The sequence below is a fragment of the Prunus mume genome, linkage group LG5 (assembly GCF_029339155.1).
Source record: "Prunus mume cultivar Tortuosa linkage group LG5, ASM2933915v1, whole genome shotgun sequence".
Taxonomy (NCBI): domain Eukaryota; kingdom Viridiplantae; phylum Streptophyta; class Magnoliopsida; order Rosales; family Rosaceae; genus Prunus; species Prunus mume.
The window spans coordinates 3,312,110-3,335,883 of record NC_142702.1 but is presented as its reverse complement, the minus strand read 5'-3'; the positions used below and the strand labels follow the sequence as shown (position 1 = coordinate 3,335,883).

Below are 23,774 nucleotides of genomic sequence, written 5' to 3'. Positions count from 1 at the left end.
ATCGCCTGCAACTACCAATAATCCCCACATGAACAAACCCCATCACGGAAATGGTGAAAGCGATTCACATCTTTTACCAGAATCTCTCTATCGGCAAACTTGGAAATGAACTTCGTAACATAGTGACAATCCTCGCATAACCTCAAGTTCTTAGAAATCCGAATAGTTTCCCCCATTTTGGTATTTATGAGTCCAAATGCAACTGCTAATTTTTCACTATGGCCTAATACTATTCGTTCCTTCTCTTCCTCATCAAGATCATATAGGACAACTTTAGTTTGCGGCTTATATCCTCTGTCCTACATCTCTGTTGACAATTCAGCCAACAATGCATGGAGCTGCTCCATCTGTGGGTTAAACTCATCAACCGAAATGAAATGTGACTCGGTGATACTCCATGATAGACCATGTCTTCAAAAATTTGAATTGCCTTCTTTAGTTTTATATTTTTTCTCAAGAGATTTCCAAGCTTCTCTAGCTGTCTTGAATGCTGCATAAACATCATACAGCGTGTCATCGAGGGCATTCAAGATATACTTCATGCACTGGAAATCAGATTGTGTCCATGCATCAATTGCAGAATATATAAAAGTTGGAAGCAAATGTAGTGGTTACATTGTGTTTGCTTGAGAAATACTTCCCGCCTTCATTCTTCAGTCAGCATCTGAGTTGGTTAGGCAAATGCTCCGAAGTTGCTTTTAGATCTTTATATATGGCTCAATGTTCCTGCATATAAAGCACATCCACCTCTTTAGTGTTTGCTTTACAAGTTTATCATGTGTAAATTTTCAGAATAACTATAAATAAAAAGTTCAAGCTGGATTTGTTAAGGCACTCTCAGTATTTCTTGCAAACATTTTGAATCAGTTAAATAAGTGCTTCAGAAGTTTACTGTCTAGAAGCTTCTAACTCAAGTAGCCGGTTAATATCATGTATCTCTTTTTGAAATCCATTTCGACTCGTTTTGCTTTAACATTTTGGAATTCATGGAAAAACTGATTTGTTGAATCATTCCAACTTTGAGATGTCGATTGTAAATGAAGTGTTTGATCGAGGAGAATATGGCGATCGATCCCTTCGCAGTAAAATAATGACTGCCAACATAGTTTTCCTTGTTTCTTTAATAATATATTTTCTTTTTTCTGGTCAATGTTAATAATAAACAGTGACTGCCAACACAATATTCACTTTTCCTTCACAATAATATCTTTATTTTTATCTTTGATGAATCTTAATAGTAAACAATGACTGCCATAACATAATTATTCTGAGCTGGAGACTGATGGTGACTCCATAGACCCTAATCTATCGCTGACATTTTTAAATAAAAAACACCAACTCAAGAACCAAAGCTTATTCTGAGCTTAGAGATAATAGACATAAAAAGAGGAGATGAGCAGAGGAAGGAAGGCGCTGTGTGTAACCGGAGCGTCTGGTTTCATACCATCATGGCTGGTGAAGCTCTTATTACAAAGAGGTTATACTGTGAAAGCTGTTGAAGAATATATACAAGTCCCACATTGGAAACATGACTAAATAAAATCCAATATATAATGAATGGTTCCACTTACTAATATCATTGAGCAATTTTGTGATAAAATCCAAACACCTATTGGACTTTGTAGGCCTTTTTTATTATTTTTGTTTTTGTTTTTTATTTTTGGAGAAATGGAATCCATTCATAGAATCAAAATGGAATCCATTCCTGCATGTAAACTCCACACATTAGGCTTTGTAAGTGATTAAGTTGCGAACAATATCAGTATTGCTAGTAGAGTGCGCCAACAAACCGTCTCTCTGAAATTAGTACGTACAATTCTTTTTATGTTTTCATTATCAAAACTTCTAGCATATATTATCAAAACTTCTAGCATATATTATTGGCCTCCCCACCTTCCTAACACCAAGAAAATAAATAAATTCAGTTATCAAAGAGGGTAAAATATAGTGTTGCCCTTACTATGTTATATGATTATCCAAAGAAAACAGAACACCTACTCTCACTAGAGGGAGCAAAAGAAAGGCTTCAATTGTTCAAAGCAGATTTATTAGAAGAGGGATTTTTTGACGATGTAGTTGATCGACATGAAGGTCTTTTTTCAAACAGCATCTCCATTATTTTCATTCACTAACCCACATAAGGACAGAACTAGAATTGTAAAGTTGGGGAGGCCAATAATTTTTTATAATTATTTTACGAATTGAAAATATTTAAAAAGGCTTTTAAATATATATATTCAATGACATCATCAATGAAAAACACATGCATGGAGTCCACAAAAAATTTAGCCTAGGACTATGCCAACGCTGGGCTAAATGTGGCTTGTTGGAGGGCTAAAGGGTCAAATGTGGCCTCCAAATTTAATAAAATTTTGTTTAATTTATAACCAGATTTAATTTTACATTATTTTAGAACTATATTTGAAATATAGCCCATGATTAGAGATGGCCTGAGGTGGCTCTCAAACTCTCAAAGCAGCCCTGTAAATATAATACAACATGGTGTGTGACTTCTGGTCTAAAAATATGAAATATTTTAAGTTAGTTGGTGGAAAGTGGAAGAAATGTGACAGAAAATGAAAATTAAAAGCTACAACTACGAACCTTATAAATATATTTTTTCTTATCCCACGAATGAATGCACACAAAGATCTTCTGTAATGCACAAGTTCTTAAACTACAATAGGCAAATCTCCACCACATAAAAAGTACTTTTAACAGAATTGTAGAAAAATGACAAACAACGACCACATCCGTTGCACTTTATCTTTCCATTTTTGTGGATGTTGAGTAGTCGCCGACTTGGACATTTTTGTCGTTGTTCGGCTCATTTCTCTAACCATAAAAGCACACCAACACCATATATAATAACACTAAAAGCTTCACATATAGAGAGAGAGAGAGAGAGAGAGAGAGAGAGATGAGCAGAGAAGGGAAGGTGGTGTGTGTAACCGGAGCGTCTGGTTTCATAGCATCATGGCTGGTGAAGCTCTTATTACAATGCGGTTACACTGTCAAAGCCACGGTTCGTGACCCAAGTCAGTATATATATCATTCCCTAATATTTTATTTCTTCTTTTTTCTTCATTAAAATTTGCTCATATAATAATTTGCAATTCTTAAATAACATATAGTATTCATGATTCTTCAAATCAAGGTATATAATAAACCACGGGTGCATGTTGGAAAGAATATTTCCATTTTGGCATCACATACAATTGTTTATGAAATTTTAGATTGTGAATAAACTTATGATTCCAAACAAAAAAACAAAAAAACTTATATTCAAATTGAAACTTGGAAAATATCCAAGAACTTATTTCTTTTTTTGGGTAAACTGGAGGGGATAAATCCCGAACACAACAACAACTAAAAATAATCCGAACAAACTAATCTAGCCTTCACTACTTCACAAGAGATTTGCGGTGCATGTAACAGTAAGAGTACATAACATGTGAACGTGGTGTTAGAAGTTAAGTCAAATTATTACACTTAGTGAATAGTGACCTTTCTAAATTAACATCTAACTCTTATAAATCTTAAATGGTGAACTTTAAACTTAGTAAATGTGTTGAGTTTTGTGTTGACATATTGTCACATGATAGGTTACACGTATACCATATTCTCTACCACACAATATAGAGAGAAATTTTGATATTCCTCATTTTTTTTATTTCTTTATTTCTATCTCTCTCCTCAATTTGAGGTAAATGGAAAAAAAGGAATATGTAAATTATTGTCCACTAATGCGGACTACATTGTGGATTCTATCTCATTGTGTTGTGACTAGAGGTGTCAAACGGACCCAGTCAAGTTGTGCACGGTACGAGGCCCACCTTATTAAATATAGCCTGACACGACATGAGCCCAATCAAAATCGGGCCTAACACTGGCCAACTCAATGAATCGGCTCATTAAATCCCCGTATATTATATTATATTATATAATTTTTTAAAGAAAAATAGTACATTATAATATTAAATTTGTACCCATTTTTTAAATAACATATGTTAAAAATTAATTATTTTTTTATAAATTAAATAATGACTTTGTTTTTTAAATTTCAATATTTTAAACCAAAACAATAGTCTAGCCAGCCCTTGGGGCATATTGAGTTTTTGAAGTTTCAATTTTAATGTAATATATAAGCTAATGGCTTTTTATAAATAGACATGCTTGGCTCGGCCTGTTTACTAAAGGTGGTGGTGGTGATTAAGGTGAAGGTGGTGGTGGTGATAAAGGTGAAGTTGGTGGTTGTGGTAGTGGTGGTGGTGGGGATGACGATTGTGGAGGTGGATGTGGTGGCGACGTTAGCAGCGTTGTGGTGGTGGTGGTGGGAATGACAGTGGTTGTGGATGTGGTGATGGAGGTGTTGGAGTTGGATATGGAAGTAGAGGTAGTGTCATTTTTTAAAATGAATTATGGTATTTTGTGAATTTAAAATTTTCATCAAATGTTCATCGCTACTTCTTTTGAAAACAGCTTTAAAAAGCAACCCAGAGCCTGCTTTTAAAAACTGATGTTAAATGACCACTGCTTTTAAAATAATCAAGATATTTTATTTGTACCAAACATCTTAAAATGTTAACTTTAAAGTTAAGCATATTTTTCGCCAAAAAAAAAAAGCAATTCCAAACGGAACCTAAGTTGGTTGGCTCGAAGTCCTAATGCCCGACTCTAAAATGGACGTGTCTAAGCAACCTACATCCATGTTCCTATTACATAATGTTGGCATATGTCTATACTTGTGCCATAAGCACTTAAGCTTCTTCAGACCAACCAAACTACAAATTGAATATCATAGAAGCCAGCGACCAGCAGAAACAAAAAATAATAAAAATAATAAAAATCTTGGCCTATAATGGTATATGGAATGAACAACTGGATTCATAATGCTTTCGGGTATCACCAACACAACATATAGGTAAGTGATCATTGTCAATATGATAGTGAAACACATAGCGGTTGACAAGAGCCACATAAATAAAATATGCGCTTTAGATAGGATCCGCTAGCAAGCAGAAGGGTTACTGTCATAGAAGCAAGAGAAAGACTTCTGATGACCAGGGCGCATAGCCTAACACTACAGTTCCAACATAACATGGTTTTTCTTGTGAGCAACACTTTCCAAGCTGATGCAATACTTTCCAAGCTGCAATACTCTTGTAGCCATAGCCATCAGCATGTCTTTTGTTCTACAATCATTGTTTTCTGGTCGTCTTTTTTCCTTTTTGTAGTAGTGTATCATTAAAATTTGTAGCTGATGCAATACTTTCCAAGCTGCAATACTCTTGTAGCCATAGCCATCAGCATGTCTTTTGTTCTACAATCTTTGTTTTCTGGTCGTCTTTTTTCTTTTTTGTAGTAGTGTATCATTAAAATTTGTGCTGAAGTGGTCATCAACTGAACTAAAAATGATTAAGCTCACTTAATCAAAGTATATAAAAGGCTGAAGTACCATGACTTCCAACTGTAAATCTTAATGTGATGAGAGGAGAAGGATAAGCCAAGAAAGGAAGGTGGTGTAACAAGAGCATCTAGTTTCATCGGATCATGGCCTATCAAGCTCTTGCTAGAATGAGCTTATATTGTCAAAGCCACGGTCCGTGACCCAAGTCAGTATATATATATATATATATATATTTCATATTTCTTGACCGTTGGATTGTATGTATGTTGCATATTAAATCTACCCACATTTAATAAATGCAATCCAACAGCAGAGATTAGAAATATGTAATCAATTATTAACTTAAATACTTATTAGAGAACAATCCTATATACATATACTATACTTCATTTCTTCTCCCTTTCTCTCCCTAAACTTGGTATCAAACTAATTACCTGCTTGCTAATCATTTCTTTTTCAATTTTATCTTTTACAATTTTCTTTTTTCTTTTTCTTTTTTTTTTAAGTACTGAGAACATGTTCGGTAACTTTTTTTTCTTCAATGATTTTCATTTTCAACTTCTTTGTTTTGATCACATCAACAAAAACTTGTGAGTTTCGGTTGTTGTTTTCATTTGTAATCATGTGATTAATGTTAGACAATTATGAATATGGACTGATCTTGCAACACATGTCATCATCTAAATGTCTCTAACAAGTACCATGATAGAAAACCATTAGGTTCCAAAAACTTGAGCTATCAGGGAAATGAGAGTGAACAATATTGTAGATCAAGCCAACAGTGTACAAGTTTTTTTCTCCACGCTCGTGACCAGCATAAATAGAGAGCACCCTAGTGTTGGCTAAGAACTTCTTATCTCGGCCATCCATTAGAAGTGTTAGTGAGTTCAATATGTACCATACATGCAATTCAATGGCTGAGATTATAAATCCTTAACTACCTTTAACATAAAATCCTTAATGGACCATCTCCCGATTATATTTATGTCAAAAACGTGGTTTTTAAATGTTTTGAGTTAATATTTTTACCATTAGGATATTTATACTGGAAAGATAATAAGGTTAGAAAAGAACTTTGGATATAAACACAATATCATCACCCAATAAAAATAAATAAATGAAGCATATGTATGGAGGGGCCCTTTTGATGAACTAATTACTTTTGCATTTATGCCTATGATGCCACAGATGACTCAAAGAAAACAGAACACTTAAGGGCACTTGATGGGGCAAACGAACGGCTGCATTTGTTCCAAGCAGATTTGATAGAAGAAGGATCTTTTGACGCTGCAGTTGATGGATGTGAAGGTGTTTTTCATACAGCATCCCCTGTTCTATTTTCAGCCAATAACCCTCAGGTACTATAGCATTCATCCCTTTACTTTCATTTCTGATGGAGTTCAAAACTGAAATGGTTCTTTTGTCTACAAAATCTCAGGCAGAATTAATTGACCCTGCAGTGAAGGGAACCGTTAATGTACTAAAATCGTGTGTAAAATTCGCTACCGTCAAGAGGGTAGTTTTAACATCTTCTATGGCTGCAGTCATTGTCAATGGAAGACCATTGAACCCTGATGTGGTGGTTGATGAAACATGGTTTTCGGATCCTTTTTTTTGTGAGAATTTTAAGGTAAGTGTGTAGGTTCCCATGCTTATTACCTTCTTCCAAGTTGCATCTTTTATTCATGAAATTCATATTCATTTGTTGTATTTACATGACATTAACTAGAATGAATTTGTCACCTTTATGTAGGAGATGAATAATTATCCTATCTTTCTTCTTTCCTTTTATTCTCCCCTGTTCTTCATTTGTTCTACAGAAGTAGCTTCCAAGTTTTTGTCCATCTTCTTGACCTCAAAATGTCTAAGTATTTGCATTAAAAGATCAATTAAACGATCTCAGTTGTTTTTTCAGCCATAAAAAAATAATAATAAATCAGTTGTTCATGTGATTCGTTGCATTGAGGTATGCTTAACATAAAACAAGGCATGAAGTATATCTTGGTTTAGTACGAACTTCTTTCTCCTCTCTATGTCCAGATCGCAAAATGGTATGTTCTTTCGAAAACTTTAGCTGAGGAAGCTGCTTGGAAATTTGCTGAAGGGAATGGAATTGACTTGGTCACCATAAATCCATCCTATGTGATTGGTCCACTCTTACAACCAAGCCTTAATCTCACTGTGGAGATGATTCTCAACCTCAAAAACGGTACACTTCAGCAACTATATATGATTTTTCTTTTTCAATCTTTGCTTGGTTAGAACAGACTATGATGGAGAGTCAGAACTAACTTAGTTGAGGCAGCTAGCACAATGATTGTTGAGTGTCAAAACATTTTCTTAGAGTAGTAGGTACGTTTATCGAACGTTAAGGTAACGAAATGTTGATTTGGGTAACAAAATAACATTTAAAGTTAGTCATTTGATGTTAGATGATTCTTGTGATGCAAGTTTGTTTCTTTTCTACGCATGCAGATATTGAAGATGTAAACAGTTCAATTTATTTATGTAGTGATGTTAGAGATGTTGCCTCAGCTCATGTTCAAGCATTTGAGGTTCCTTCAGCTAATGGAAGATATTGTTTAGTTGGACATGTTATACCCATGGCCAATGTTCTGAAGATTTTACATGAACTTCATCCCTCTCTGTGCCCACCTGAAAAGTAAGTTACAACAAATTGGCAATTTTCTTTTTGCAAATATGACAAATTTCTAAGGGAAGGAAAGATTTATTTGTTTCATTGTTGGCAGATATGAGGAGGCCAATCCTTCTGAACCCACATATCAAGTATCACAGGAAAAAGCAAAAAGTTTGGGAGTTAATTTCCTTCCACTGGAAGTAAGTCTTAGGGACACTGTTGAAAGCCTCAAGGAGAAGGGCTTCCTCAAGGTTTGAATTATGCAACTGAAGGCAAACTTGTTCATGAAACAAGTTTATCCAAAGAGATTGTGAAAGTATTATTGTTCATGTTCAGACTTTCTATATTTGTCTGCATTTGCCCCCAATGTTTCAGCTCGCCTGAAAATGAATTAAAATGAAGTAACTTTTCAATCTCTTGTGTACCAACCAAAAGTATCTTTAATTATCTGTTTTATAATAACAATTTCTATTAACTTTTTCTTCCATGAGTTATATCCAAATAACTTATGGCCTGCTTGAATTCAATGAAATGAAATGAAAGTCTTTATTAATCCACAATCAGGGTTAAATCAGTGGTACAAAAAAGAGTACAGAGTTTGAAAATTACAATAACCACCATATGAATCATAAAATTAGAAAAATCATTTATTGATGAGGATTTCAAAGAACATGTATAATTTTTAACAGAGTGTTCCTATTATACAGTATACACCTTTAAGATCTCTATAACCTCAAAAACCTCTCTCCTTTAGTTATTAGGGGAAAAATAATGAAAGAAACTAATAAGCGCCTGCAACTACCAATAATCCTCACATGAACAAACCCCATCACGGAAATGGTGAAAGCGATTCACATCTCGAACCAGAATCTCTCTATTGGCAAACTTGGAAATGAACTTCGTAACATAGTGACAATCTTCGCATAACCTCAAGTTCTTGGAAATCCGAATAGTTTCCCCCCTTTTGGTATTTATGAGTCCGAATGCAACTGCTAATTTTTCACTATGGCCTAATACTATTCGTTCCTTCTCTTCCTCATCAAGATCATATAGGACAACTTTAGTTTGCGGCTTATATCCTCTGTCCTTCATCTCTGTTGACAATTCAGCCAACAATGCATGGAGCTGCTCCATCTGTGGGTTAAACTCATCAACTGAAATGAATGAGTATATCTTCCTTTTAACTTCAATCCAACTCCGACCTGGGACCTTTTGTAGTTCGCGAGCTTCTAAAAGCTTCTTCACTCTTTTTACCTCATCCCACATCTTGGCTTCAGCATAAATATCAGCTAGAAGTACATAATTCCCAGCATTCCTAGGCTCAAGCTCAAATAGCCTTTTACTTGCTCTCTCCGCCAGCTCAACATTGCAATGTATTCTACATGATCCAAGAAGAGCACCCCAAACTTTAGCACCTGGTTCAATCCGCATATCTTCTATGACTTTGGCTGCTTCATCGAACCGATTGGCACGACCAAGCAGATCCACCATGCAAGCATAGTGCTCAACGCTGGGATATATTCCATGTTCTTTTACCATAGAATTAAACAACATCTTCCCCTCTTCAACAAGACCAGCGTGACTACACGCGCCCAAGACACTAACAAATGAAATGTGACTCGGTGATACTCCATGATAGACCATGTCTTCAAAAATTTGAATTGCCTTCTTTCCATATCCATGAACGCCATAACTTGAAATCAAAGAATTCCATGAAACAACATCCTTCTTATTCATCATGCTGAAAACTCGTTCGCCCAAGTCAAGCTTACCACATCTGGCATACATTGTGATAAGGGTACTCATAACTGGAAGGATTGAATCAAGACCTCTTCTGAGGATATATCCATGAAGGAACCTCCCCTGCTCCAGAGCAGTAAGAGCTGCACAAGCTTGAAGCACACTAACCATTGTCACAGAATTGGGTAACAAATCATGGGCCTCAAGTATCATTTCCCGAAACAGTTCCAAGGCTTCATAAGGCCTCCCATTCTTTGCATAGCACGCAATCATAGCACTCCATGAAACTACATTTCTAATCTGCATTTGATCAAACACACTACTGGCATAAGAAACACACCCGAACCTCGCATACATATCCAACAAAGTGGTCATAACATGAACATGTGCCCCATATCCATGCCGCAAAATATGTCCATGAATCTCCTTCCCTTTCTGGAGGAATGAACTCAAACACTCTGAGACAACACAAGCTTTGATTACATACGTATAAGTAAAACGATCAGATGAAACCCAAAGTGTATTCATTCGTCGATACAAATCTAGCACCTCAGTTCCATGACCTGCCAATGTAAGTGCTCTGAAGAGTGCGTTCCACATATAAATAGTTCTTTTATGAGTTTTATCAAACACTTTACGTGCATTGTCAATAGAGTCCAATTCTGAGTACATCTCTATGAGTTTGGTAGCCAGAAAAGGGTCTTGGTCCCACCCACCGTCTACAAGGTGGCGATGCACGTCAAGCCCATCAGAGAGAGATTTATGGTGGGTGCAAGAGAGTATTAAGATTTCATAGGTCTGTTGGGATGGGTTGGGCTCGTGTGGGAGGAATTGCAGGGCTTCTCTGAGGTTTCCTTGTTTACATAGAGACTGTATTAACTTATTTTTGTTCACATCAAGCTTCTGAAGCTTTTCAACAATGTCAGCCTCATTACCCTGGAAGCCAATATATCACTGAGTATTCAATTGAGAAAGCACAAGGGAGAATTTGAAAAAACAAAAGGAAATTCATAGCTTTTGCATGAAACCAAAAATAATTCAATGAAACAGTGAAAAATATAACATTTGGAGGAAAGTGAGAAACATACCTGACCAAGAAGAAACAGGCAAAAAGCTTCTGCAATTTTCAGATGACCTTCTGATGCAATAAGACACTCACATATAGCTTTAGCTTTGTCAATCTGCACAACAGTATTACAAGCACTGAAGTTAACAAAATAGAACAAGCAACACGACTCTCTTTTCTCTTGTTTTGGAGCAACGGACCAGCATAGAGTAGACTGAACTGACAAATGCCTTGTTAAATCGTTAGATACTTGAAAAAAAAACATGGAAAAGCATATAGAAGTTGTGACCATTACCTGAGATAACAATGATATTTTCTCAAGAGACTTTTTACTCCTTAGAAGACACTGAGCACGAGCAAGAGCTTCAAATCCTTGGGACACCTTGTTCTTTTCAAAACCAATCTTTGCAGTTGCGCACTTCAAAAAAGCACCTAAGATAAGAAAAGGAGGCTGCAACAAAAAGGATGGTACAAGATCCTGACCTCTTTCTGAAATTCCTTACCTCAGCTAGTGCCATAGAAAGAAGAAGATCGTGAATATATGGCTTGGCATCTGGATGCCGAACAGCTGCCTGACCAATATCTTGCACAAGCTTTACTTCACCAACCTGGATTGGAGAAATCTAGTGATGTCAATCTTACAAAACCATAAATGTTCTTTTGTTTTTTAGTAAAAACAGGATGCAAAATTTCTATAACATTAGAAATGGGAGGATACATTTCACACTCAAATTCAAGGTTTCAAGATGAGTTTCACTACAAACTACACTAAATCAATTTCCGAATAGACTTTAATCACTATTCAACAAGTGTTTAAGAATGTTTCTTTAACTCAAATGAAAAATTAGTTAAATAATTATATATATTCAAACCAAGAACTGAAAGCTGAAAACTAAGCCTGCACTAAACCAAGTGCATCGTACGAAACATAGCTGTACCTCTTGAAGCAGCCAAAGAACAGCTGGCAACCATGCCCAAGGGATTCGAAGGGAAGATTTAGGTGGGATCTTTCCCTTATAATTACCAGAATATTCTGGTCCAAAAATAAGCTTTTCTCTCACATCCATTAAGAGATCCTGGAAAGAAACCGAAAAGAGGAGAACAAATTAAAAGAAATTAAGACGTTAGGAAGAAAATTTAATTTTAGGATTTAATAAGATTTACAACAAAATAGCTGTCAAGTCCCTATTCTACTCTACCTGGCGAGATTTAACAGCATCTATGGTGTAACCATCATCCATTTGAGCAGTCTTCAAATCCATTAATGATTTAACAACCTCATCTTTCTCAGCTTGATCGGGAACACCAATAAGCTGCAAGTTGATTCTGTGGCATTACGTTACTAAATGCAGAATAATAAGAAAGTTTAGAAAATATGGATATGTTATCACAACGATGCATTTCATAATCATGTTCCCACGAGTAAACATTACACAAATTTCATATGCTATATAGACTCTGAGAACTACTATAAGGATGGCTGCTCAACAATTCAAGCTCACTCTGTTGCATGCATAACTGCAGAGGAACACAGAATATGGGAAATAGGGGAAAAGGAATTAACGAAATTATAAACGTAGCCAGACAAAACATCAATTTACAAACCTATGATAGGAGCACACTGAATCTAAAAACTCTAAATAATTTCATTATAGGCTACAGAATTAGACATCCAATCTGTAAATGCAATGACACAATTGTAAAAGAAATTAAAGCTCATGGTATTAGCTAATGGCATCCAAATCCTTATTTCACTATACAATTACAACATAATAACCTTTTTGCAAATATGAATTTTTGTGACACATGACCAAAGACATGGAATTGCCCCATATGGGCAAGTTGAAATAAAAAAAAACACAGTTCACACCAGAGCTTTACTGCAATTCATCAACTGGGCTGAATAGCCACAAGTAAATTAAAAACAAATGGCAAGAGTGAATAATTTAGTCCATACACAAGCTCACCCTTCTTGTATTGCTTAGCTTAGAGCTTCGAAAACAGAATTGCATTACACGCAGGCTTAACAGCACAAAACAAAAGGCAACTAATTCAGTACCCAATTAACCAAACTAAACAGAGACTGATTAAAGATAATAGATAAATAAAGCACTGACCTGGTAATAGGTAACGGGGATTTCAACAGTGGCCTGAGTTGTAGCATTGTGGACGATGAGGGTTTGAGCTGCATTCAGCGGCCAAGGGCCGGTGAGATTACCATTCTTCCTCCTTGGAACCCTAGAAATACAGATTCCAGAGCTACTTGCTGTTCTGGAAAACACCCAAGCGCAGACCTTGAAATCTTCCTTGGGATTAATGGCTCGGCAAAGACCACACCGAGATGGAATGCCGAGCAGGGCGTGAGCCAGAGCAGCCATGACCCTTTATTGGTGATGAAGAAGCATTGAGCTTCAACAAACTACATTCACTGGCTAGGGTTTTTGGGTAGACAAGAAACCGTTGGCTGTTTCTAAAGCCCTCCCCTTTGGATTGCGTTTAAACCCTTTGCTTTTGTTTGGGAGTGAAGACTGCTTTTCTGTTGATAGGGTTAGAAGTTAGAAAAGTGGGACCACGCATTACTTTCTGTACTTTCACTTTGCAAAATTTCACAAAATATCCTTACTTAATAAAAACATTAAGAAATCGGAAAATAAAAATAAAAACATTAAGAAAAAGAGTAATTTTTTTTGGAAAATGGAAAGCCATATAAATTACTTTCCCACAAAAAATAGAAGTCTAACAAAAATTTAAGTAGATTTTTTATGAAATTCAATCAAATTTTATATTAAAAAATGTATAAAGAGAATTTTCAATAATAAAACATTTATTGGCATGCGCTCTAAGGTCAGTTTTTACATTACAAAAGAAATATAATTTTTCCAATTTTGTTAGTGTATTTTCTTTTTATCTTTCCATGTTTGCCTTTGTTCCTTATGTCCTTATGTCATTAGTTTTTATTTGGTGTCAATTTTGTTGACGTGTTCAAAATGATGATAGTCTAAGCCAGATGGAGTTCAAACCTGAGACTACTAACCTACAAGTCAATGTTATTTTTCACTGAGCTAAATCCAATTCCCAGGGGTATGGTTTCTTTATTTAACCTTTGTTTGCTTCCATATGTGAATTAAGCTCTAATGACATTGTTGAATAAACAAAATATATATATGAAATAAAACCCGAAACTACATCATACTTTTATTGTCTTTCCCTATGGGGCCGAAGTAGCAAGTACCCCAACATTTTTATTATCCTATAATAGCTTTACATTGTCATCGCTACTCATTTTAGAAGGTATAAAGAGCTCACAGTTTTCAGCCAATTATAGGTTTTCCAGCGTCATTAAAATTGTGGTGTAGGGCCCAGAATGGAGATGACAAAAAACAGCTCCAATTTCCAACAAAACATCTAAAATTTACGACGAGCATTGCAACACGAGGGACGACTGACCAGTTCAATTCATACAAGATGGAGATGATACTTCCATTTCTGTTTTACAGGGTTTGGTCCAAGTTCTGAAACCCCCAAGCCAACGTGCAAAACCATTCATGTGTTCATTTGCATAAATATTTCAACAAAAGCCGGCCTCACATTCGGCATGACAATCATCAATGGGATTGTTTTAGCTAAGAAATGCGGAAATCTGTTGCAGGGATATATTTCCTGATTACCAACTAAAAATTGACATAATGTATTTGACCAGGAAAATGAATAAAAGTAAAAAAGAACAAAACAAAACTTCACGGCGTGACTCTAAATAAGAAAAGTTAACTCACACTCATAAATTGGCTGCCTCGCTATTCCACCTCAGACAGCTCGCAGAAAAGCTTACACCCCAATGGATAAAAAACTTTTATGCTGATTCAGGAGCTTTTTCTTTCAACCACCCTTGTGACCGATACTTGAATTCCCAATTCTTGTTCATATCCCTTTAGTTGTGCAGTATACTTGTATGTATATCATACCAAACACTTCAATGCTCAATTATCACCATCATGTAACATTTTCATTATGTAGTTGCTCATACTTCGGCCTACCACAATTAGTCTAGCCCATCCATAACTTCAAAACTCTATCCTTGCCACCAGAAACTACCTTCTCACCATCTGGACTCCAATCAACAGCATAAACCTTTCAAAAACAATTCACATTTCAAAAATAGGTTACAATACGGCAATACAAAGAGGGCACGATCAAAAACTAGAAATAGAAGAATCCAAAAATTGTACAACCGTTGCCTAGAGTGAAGGTCTATTGATTTAGTAATAGTCTAAAGTTTGGATATGGATATCTATTTTGTTTGTCTTCATAAATTTGTGGAATTAACTGTTATGCCCTTATATAAGAAGTTGAATGAATAATAAGGGTCATCAGAGAGAAATCTGGAGGACTTAGGTTCCCTCAAAGTAGCTGAACTAGTGTCTACTTCTATCGAGTTTTGTGAATAGTTTTGTGAATATTCAAGACAGGTAAAGCAAGACTGGTTTACAAGTGCAGGCCTTTCAGGTATGCACGGGGTAATCTAATTCATGCAATATCTAAAACGCGTTTGAGTAGAAATAGAAGACTTGCGTAAGTCCTTTAGCATTTGCTTTATGTGAGGAATACGTCAATTGATTTAGTTGACATCTCCCTGTAGTTTGTAACTGGTATCTGTTTTGGTATTTTCTTATATGTCTACGTCACAATTCTCCCCCAAGCATTCTTCAATAAATGTAAAACAACAGATCAACTGCCTTTGAGGTGAAGGGAAAACATACCTCATCTGCATGTCCTGGAAGGTCTTGTTTTAATTTCCGTGTCCTGATATCCCAAACCTAGATGATCAAATAAATTTCATTCACAGGTCAGGGATGCAACCACGAGAAATTCTACCATTAGCAAAAGCGCGTGGTACCCCAAGCAAAGTACACAATAAAACGGAAAAAAAAAAAAAGGGGAATCTGAATTTAGTTTCCCAAAAGCTGGGAGTTCATATTTTGATGAAAAATTCAATAATCAGGCAATTGAAAATAAAGATCAAGGTTGCCAATAATGTTTACGTCATGACCATGTACATAACCACAAAATACCTGGTCAAAGCTAAGAAATCCGCCTTAGAATGGCAAAGTGACTATAGGGAAATTAAAAAAACAATACTTTATTTGTCCGATGTATGAAACAATATTAGGCTTGATATACAAGCTTAAATTACTTAGATGTCATGCAGATGAAAACTCACATAGCTTACATACAAACTGAGATTTAAACCACTAGTAAGATTTGAGATGATTCTTTTGGTGACATATACAACTATCAAAATGCAAACAAATGGCATTTCAATTATTTTCCCCATTTGCAATGTGAAATCTAACAACCTCACTCCTTCGGTCAAGATCCCTTATCACCGCTATAAAATAAAATAAAAAAGTTCATTTTGAGCAAATGTTTTACCTTCAGAGTGGAATCTTTGCTGCCACTTAAAAGTAGCCTGCTGTCTGCGGACCAGCTGTGAGGTAACATGCAATGTAATAATTAGCCACACAACATAAGCAATCATCCAAAAAATAATAATTCCAATTCAGACCTGATCTGGTAGACAGGGCCAACATGGCCCCGAAAAGCTGCAACAAATTTTCCTGTAGTACCATTCCATAACTTGACAGACCTATCAAATGAGGCACTTGCTATCCATTGCCCATCAGGTGAAAAGTAAACGTGGTTTACAAGCTGTTGGCAAAAAACATTTTCAAACATCCATTATAAAGCTTAAATGATAAAAATTGGAACTTCATATGTTGGCTTCAACTATCATCTTATCATAAACATGAACATGAGAGCACATAAAGAACAAACAACACCAGAACTCTATTTATATATATCCTCCTTATTGTAAATGAGTAACCGGTAACCATAAAGAGCAAGCACTAATCAGAGTTTTATGTTCAAAACCGGTACTGCCATGAAGATAAATCATGCATATTATTAAAACAAGCTGCCATCTGAAAATTGGAGATCAGTTCATCTAGTGTGAAATAAAAGATTAGGCTAAGAATTGCACCCAAACTAGACTCAGTATAACAGATGGAATCAACATCTTCTGCTGATTGGCATGACATAGTATAAGTGGCAGCGAAAAGCGGTGAGAAATTAAAAAATGGCATTTTGGCTCCTCATTTTGAAAACAGTTTTGGGTTCTAAAATCATGGAAAACAGAAAACTGTGTGAAAGCATGCTACCAAAGTAACCAAACAAGCTCCCACAATTATTTTCAGAAAACTAACTTTTATTCTAAATAAAATATCCCTAAAATTCTGTGACGAGAACACCCAAACAGAAGCTAAACATGTACTTGCCCCAAAAGAAAATTTGCTTCCTCCATCTCATCAAGACTTGACCAATTAATCTTCCAACCAAACAATTACACTGCACAACGCAAAAGGGTAACTACCTTATTCTGAAAAATAGAAATATTTTTTTGTGTGAAGTCAGCCAAAATGTTTTTATTTATTTATAAACATTGCATTCACTCACAACAATAGATACACAGACAAATATATACATATACATATATATATATATATATATAGAGAGAGAGAGAGAGAGAGCGATAAAGAAAGAAAGAGAAAGGGAGCAACGTAGGAAATTTTAGTTGCAATTGTTATTTTAAGCCATAACTTATAAGTACACACTGATACAGAAGAACACAAGTTGGAAAACTACGATAATCCTGCTCCTCAAAAACAATGATCAACAACTTGGACTGCAATTCAAAACGGAACATGGCATTACAAAAATTATTTTACCTGTTGATGACCTGTCATGCGAGTTTTCGGGTGTTTGCTGACAAAGGGTTCCCATAGAAACATTGTAAAATCATCAGATCCAGAAACCAATCTTTCAGGGGCATTGCCTTTCATTTTGTTATACCTTTCCAAGGCTACCTATATGTCAGTAAATGAAAATATAATTAGTTCCTTGGAGGGGAAAAAGAGGAAAAATGTTATGCAGGTAAATCTTCCCAGAAATAGCCGCTAAACTATTGTCACAAAACAATACAAACAGTTGGGTAAAGTAGCGGGGAGAGAAAGAGAGGGAGAGAGATAGATAGATAGATAGACAGATGGATAATCATATCAGGAGACATTTTCCTCTTAGCCAGCTAACTGTAACTTAATCACAACACGGATGTGTGGCACCCAAAGTAATTACAAGCATGCAAAATAAAAGCATAAAAAGAAAACTTTATTCAAGCTTAGTGAGTTCTGAAAGAATCAGCATCTTAAAAATCCACAATACACACTTCTTCAACACTGCTATTCCAGCTTAACAACTCTTCAATCGAAGGTCAAGAATTTGCAGTTCCCAATTAAAGAAGAATGAAACAATGGAGATCAAAAGAAAACATTTTTAAAAAACTATACTCAAGATAAGACTCGAAGAAACCAAACACCACCAGATACAACAATACACTATCTGCATTACAAAAACGAACAGATATGATCTAGACAACCAAACCTGAAGCCTTTCCCTCAACAGCAAATAACACTCACCCAAACACACCCCGCCGCCCCCCAATTAAACAAAAAAAAACGGAACTACAGTAGGCACAACAAAAATTGGATGGCATTGATGCACATAAAATGAATTACAATTTAAAAACAAAATGTAATGGTTGTGAAGGAATTCATACCTTCTTCATTTCCTCTGGAGATGAATATTGCTTGCAGGTGTGATCAAAGGCTCCAGTACGAAGAACATATTCAGTACTCAATGCAAGAGAGTTAACCCAATGACCATGACCCTAAACCGTATAATATAAAGATATCAAGATCATGAAATGTAAAATATTGATAAACAAGATACATGAGCATCAACAAATTAATTTCAACAAGCGCCATTGACAAGGAGTATTAAATTAGACAAGATAAGCATATCTCTGACCATAACTGATTAAAAAGAAAAACAACAGAACAATGAATTACAAAATCATGATCTAGAATTCGAAGCTTGAATTATTATTAAGAAAGACAGACAATAGCTAACACAGACATGACACACACAACAGTTCCTTATAAAAGAAATCTGAAAACCTTTAAAGGAAACATCATGAATAACAGCCTATAAACCATCATAAAATAAGGTCTGAAAGACGGGAGGGAAAAGATTATAATTGAAATCCTCAAAAAAAATCACTAGACTTCAATCAAGAAGCACTTATCTAACACAACCAACAAACCATAGACATGCCATACTAAATTACACGAGATAAGCATATTTCTGATCATATTGATTAAAAACAATAGGAAACAAACAAATAACAGAATAACTAAATTACAAAATCATGATTTAGTATTCGAAATTTGAATATTAATAAATAAAAAGATAGACAATAGCTAATACAGACAGGACACAGACAACAGTTCATTATATAAGAAATTCATGAAACAAGGTCTGAAAGAAGAGAGGGAAATATATTATTATTGAAATCCTCAAGAAAACCTCTAGAATTCAGTTAAGCACTCAGCAATATCTAATACGAGAACCAAATCAAATCAACAAATCTCGAGATCAACATAAAGCATAGAGAAATAACTTAAAGGGTATGGAAAGAATTCTATTGACATGAGACTACACCAAACCACTGCCTGGAGAGGAAAATAAATTAGGTATTCACAATAACAAAATTGCATATTTACAAAAGCGACCAAGTAATGAAGCATAAATCATAGTAACTGAACTAACCATGAACCAAAAGCTGTGTCTTACTTACCTTAAGTTCACGAATTAGCTTCCCCTGTGTAGTCTCCCAGACTTTGATAGTACAATCCTGGGACCTGTGACAGTTAAGATGGAGATATTTGTTATAAATCTGTAGAGAACTTCAGCTCAATAATGTGTTCAAAACTACCTGAGCTAGTAGTATTGTTATCTCAGAAATCTTGACCCGAGAATCCTTTTCAAATGAACAAGTTCAATAATCTGTTCAATTGACTCATCCGATTATTTCTCTTTCATTTCTAAGTAACGAGATCATGAATTAAAACCAATTGGAGGGTTTTCTTACAACACAAGGGAATATGGTGTAAATAGATTTCAACATAAGTCGAAATGACAAGTGAGTGCTCATAACAATTTCCTTTTTTCATTAAAATAAAAAAATAAAAAAATTTGTTTCATTATCGTTGCAATAACTAAGAAAAAAGCATACCCTGTATATATAACACCATCTCCCCCCCATTTTACACACGTCACTGCAAGTGTGTGGCCACTAAGACATATAACAGATTTCCTCAATGTAACGTCCCATATGCGTGCATCACCATCTTTGCTAGCACTTACAAAGCGTCGACAGGGAGAGTTCAGGTGGACTGGTTCCCAAGAGATTCCAGTAATCCATTTCTTATGGCCCTAAAAAATTAATGGAATAATATTTCATCAACCAAATATCCACGAAAACAACAAAATAGAAGAGTTGTGTCCTCATATGTGTCAGAAACAACAAATTACAATATGTAGCAATCAACTGAGAAATTTAAAATGACTAGTGATTGAAGTATAGAAACTTTACTATAAGCGGATTGCCTGATGGCTTTCCAGTCTGTGGATCCCAACATTGGAGTTCCCCGGCTTTACTCCCACTAACAAGATGTTTACCATCAGGTGACCATGCAATGCAAAGGACCCAATTCTTATGTCCTGAATAAAATAAGGTGTACTGTCATTGTGCAAATAATAGAAAGGTAATAACCACGAGGATGATTTCTACATTATAATAAAGTATTTTTAAATGTGAATCATCCAAGAAAAAAGTTTAAAATGACAAAAAGTTGAAATAACTTTATTCTCACTTATTATGCAGCACACCACAGCAAGCATAAGTCTGCTTTCACCCTAAGAACCCACAGGATGTAAAATTCCCCATCTAATATGGTCTATGTGACAAAACCTTAAAATAAAAATAATTAATTTCATTATCCATCCTACTTAAAAAATAAAAAATAAATCATTATCCATACTGCTAAAAAAAAAACATTATCCATCCCTAGTCACTACAGTAATCCCGGAAAATATTTTCTCAAATATCCAAAGTTATATGTAATTTCCTTTTCTTTTTTCTTATTTTGATACACAAATTTTTTCTGCTGTCTTATATTAGTTTTCATATTGTACAAAAGTTCAAAAGGTACAAAACTAGGAATGTGATATGAAACTCAGACTCCAAACCTGTACATGTGAACAACGGTGTCTGAGTACCAAGGTCCCATAGTCGGACAGTGGTATCACCAGAACCACTCGCCAACTGTCGGCCATCAGGACTAAAAGCAACTGAAAGTACAGCTTCATTGTGACCTGCAATGACAAAACAATAGCTTTGATTCAATAATAAACAAAATAAAATTCAAGCTGCACATTAGTAACAAAAATTGGCATTTAGTGAGTCAATCCGGAGAAAGGTTGACCACAAAAAAACAATTAATCAGGTCCATTATGAAGCCTAAAAAATTATTCGGTTCAGAGAGCTCTGAACATTAGAATAACATATATCACAAACACTTGTCCAAAGAAAATTTTTGAAAAAGAAAGACAAAAAAATGAAACCATTAATGTTAAAATATTACAATCATAAAATTACAAACTAAAATTGGGAGGTGGGGGGTAAGAGGGAGTGTATTTAAAAAGAAAAAGCCGTGCTATTTTGCAATAAATACGTCCTTAGTGTGACATGGATAGGAGAGAAACACCCATACCAGCAATTGTTGCCGAGCACCGATGAACAGGACGAATTCGGAAAATAGCTTGTGGTTGATAAACTATTTTCAGTACCTTCTCAACAGAAACTGCCAAGGTTTTTCATCAGAAAAGTGTATGAAATGAAAAAGCAGCCCAAAATCTTTAGTTGTCAAAATTGTTTAAGATATACACAATTATGGAAGATGAAATGTTAACTGATACTTCTGTCATGATTTAACTAACTTTTATTCTTCTCCGAATATTTTCCAAGTGACTCAAGAAGTTCCTGATCTGATATATAGAAAGCATAAGGCAGCTTCTCCTCCTGAACAAACACAAAATGCAGACGTCACTACTTATGCGAGCATGTAAAACCACCACACTAAGAAGCAGGATCCACAACAATTGCCATAAATCATTGCTTGCTAATATATTTTGTATTATACGAAACGAACCCATAGAACTGTAATTCTTGAGGATGCCTGCATCACTTATAAATGACGCATGTGTCTATGTCACATTTTCTTCTAAAAGAAAAGTTCTTTACAACAACAAAAGCAACAAAAACTGCTACAATCCTATCAGTTCCAAAAAAAAAAATTTGTCTTCAATTTGTCTTAGTAATTTATATTACTAACTGACATTCTACAGCTTTAATCAGGTGAATTCGAAAACTTCACAATAAGAAGAAGAAGAAAAAAGTCATAGTTCTCTTTTTTTTCTTCTTTTTATAGGTTTGAGGGGAAGTGTTTTCTTCAAATGGAACCTAAGGTGTAATACAGAAATTTTAACTAAATCAAAAAATTAAATTCAATATAGCCGAATTTTTCAACAACCAAAAAAAGCAGTTAAAGAGACAAAATTTTACAAAGAAGAGCTGAAAATGAGCATACGTTGTTGAGAAGCTGATTGACGATTTGTTGAAGGTGTTGCGGGCCGGTGTTTTGGGGAAGGTACACGGAATTTCCCAATGGCGTCCCTTCTGGGTCCGTCAGAAGGCACATCACATTCTTCCCCTCTGGTTCCACCTCCATGGTCATTGCTTCTAAACTCTCAAATTCAAAACTTAATCTTCTATACAATTGAGATTTCAGGGGTTAGTATTTTGGTTTGGGCTCTGCGAGTAAATTGGGGACGAGGGTTTTAGGGTTTATGCTACAAATGGGTTTGTTAGGGTTTTAGTCGTACTGATTTTCTCTAACGCGCGGGATGTTAAGTTGAGGAGGGATAGATGCGGGGAGGGCCTTAGTAGCCGTTGGATGAATTTTGTGGCTCAGATTAAAAGAAGAAACTTAACCAGTTTAATGATAATCTGTATATATAGCAAAAGGCAGAGAATAGTGGAACATTCAAAATACTAGAATATGTCGTGATTATTGCAAATATTAAGAATTGAAATTATTAATTAAATAAAGATAATATGGTAAATTCACACTTTTTCATATTTAAAAAAAATTAAATTAAAAGAAAAATCACATAATGGATCTTATTTTTATGGAACACAACTACCCATTATCTTTTTTAATTCTAGAATAAATTTAAATTTTTAAATTTAAAAAAAGCCTTCCGCGCCCGTATTAATAATGCCATTTGCTTGCGGTCCCTCTCACAAGAGACACGCTATAAAAATAGACCCGTTTATGAAACTTATTATCTGAATGGGAATCAAGAACAAGAAAATTCAAAGTTAGAAATATTTAAAAAATAAAAAAAAAATTAATACATAGGATACATACACTAAAAGATAAGAAGATCCAATAGTCGACCACCATACCCTACATATTTGAAAATAATTTATATACCTCCTCATGATTCTATCATAATTGAATCTAAATGCATAAATTCATACTGCAATCCAAATTCAATCCAACTTCAACATATAAATTACAACCCAAATTCAATCAAACTTCAACAAAATAAGTTCCAAAATAAATTACTAGCCAAGAAAAGTAGTTGGAGCTGGTTAGGTGTGGATGAACTCATAATATCTACATAAAAAAAACATAAACCCATTAAAACATTAGTCAAACATACACATTATATAATACATTAATAAAGCATATAAAATTACAAAGACATACCTAATTCAATCGATTCATAGAACTCCATCTCTTGAATTGTTGGCTCATATTGTTGTCATCCGACCTTAACCAATTTTGAGAACAAATTAAGGCCTCCACAATCTTAGGAGTCTGAATTAACTTGCTAAA

The 23,774-nt window shown here is 35.0% G+C and overlaps 3 protein-coding genes across 8 annotated transcripts; 1 reads left to right on the top strand and 2 right to left on the bottom strand.

Annotated features, from left to right (window-relative positions):
• The first annotated feature begins 2,889 nt into the window (after positions 1-2,889).
• On the top strand, positions 2,890-8,523 carry LOC107880092 (phenylacetaldehyde reductase-like). 3 transcript variants are annotated; one of them, XR_016126934.1, is made up of 6 exons: positions 2,890-3,038; positions 6,599-6,768; positions 6,849-7,040; positions 7,451-7,619; positions 7,923-8,072; positions 8,161-8,390. XR_016126934.1 is itself a non-coding variant. In XM_016794410.2 (6 exons), the coding sequence occupies exons 1-6, from the start codon at positions 2,921-2,923 to the stop codon at positions 8,303-8,305; spliced, it is 981 nt and encodes a 326-aa protein (XP_016649896.2). In that variant the 5' UTR covers positions 2,890-2,920; the 3' UTR covers positions 8,306-8,523. The 3 variants fall into 3 exon arrangements, 2 of the variants coding, with proteins under 2 accessions (XP_016649896.2, XP_088908265.1); XM_016794410.2 differs by having other exon boundaries at positions 7,886-8,072; positions 8,161-8,523; XM_089052139.1 differs by having other exon boundaries at positions 2,986-3,025; positions 7,886-8,072; positions 8,161-8,523.
• Positions 8,524-8,670: 147 nt separating this feature from the next.
• Positions 8,671-13,373, bottom strand: CRR2 (Tetratricopeptide repeat (TPR)-like superfamily protein). Of its 4 annotated transcripts, XM_089052136.1 has the most exons (8): positions 12,972-13,186; positions 12,822-12,876; positions 12,054-12,167; positions 11,793-11,930; positions 11,358-11,462; positions 11,150-11,272; positions 10,877-10,969; positions 8,671-10,724 (listed from the first exon to the last, which is right to left on the bottom strand). In XM_089052136.1, the coding sequence occupies exons 1-8, from the start codon at positions 13,043-13,045 to the stop codon at positions 8,847-8,849; spliced, it is 2,580 nt and encodes an 859-aa protein (XP_088908262.1). In that variant the 5' UTR covers positions 13,046-13,186; the 3' UTR covers positions 8,671-8,846. The 4 variants fall into 4 exon arrangements, with proteins under 4 accessions (XP_088908262.1, XP_008231496.3, XP_088908263.1 ...); XM_008233274.3 differs by lacking the exon at positions 12,822-12,876 and having other exon boundaries at positions 12,972-13,373; XM_089052137.1 differs by lacking the exon at positions 12,822-12,876 and having other exon boundaries at positions 12,054-12,180.
• A 991-nt stretch (positions 13,374-14,364) lies between these two features.
• Positions 14,365-22,763, bottom strand: LOC103330648 (WD-40 repeat family protein / notchless protein). The gene is made up of 13 exons (XM_008233249.2): positions 22,458-22,763; positions 21,808-21,889; positions 21,582-21,671; positions 21,058-21,183; positions 20,402-20,529; positions 20,042-20,241; positions 19,604-19,667; positions 18,524-18,634; positions 17,637-17,774; positions 16,418-16,560; positions 16,285-16,339; positions 15,612-15,668; positions 14,365-14,982 (listed from the first exon to the last, which is right to left on the bottom strand). The coding sequence occupies exons 1-13, from the start codon at positions 22,602-22,604 to the stop codon at positions 14,899-14,901; spliced, it is 1,425 nt and encodes a 474-aa protein (XP_008231471.2). The 5' UTR covers positions 22,605-22,763; the 3' UTR covers positions 14,365-14,898.
• Positions 22,764-23,774: the final 1,011 nt, after the last annotated feature.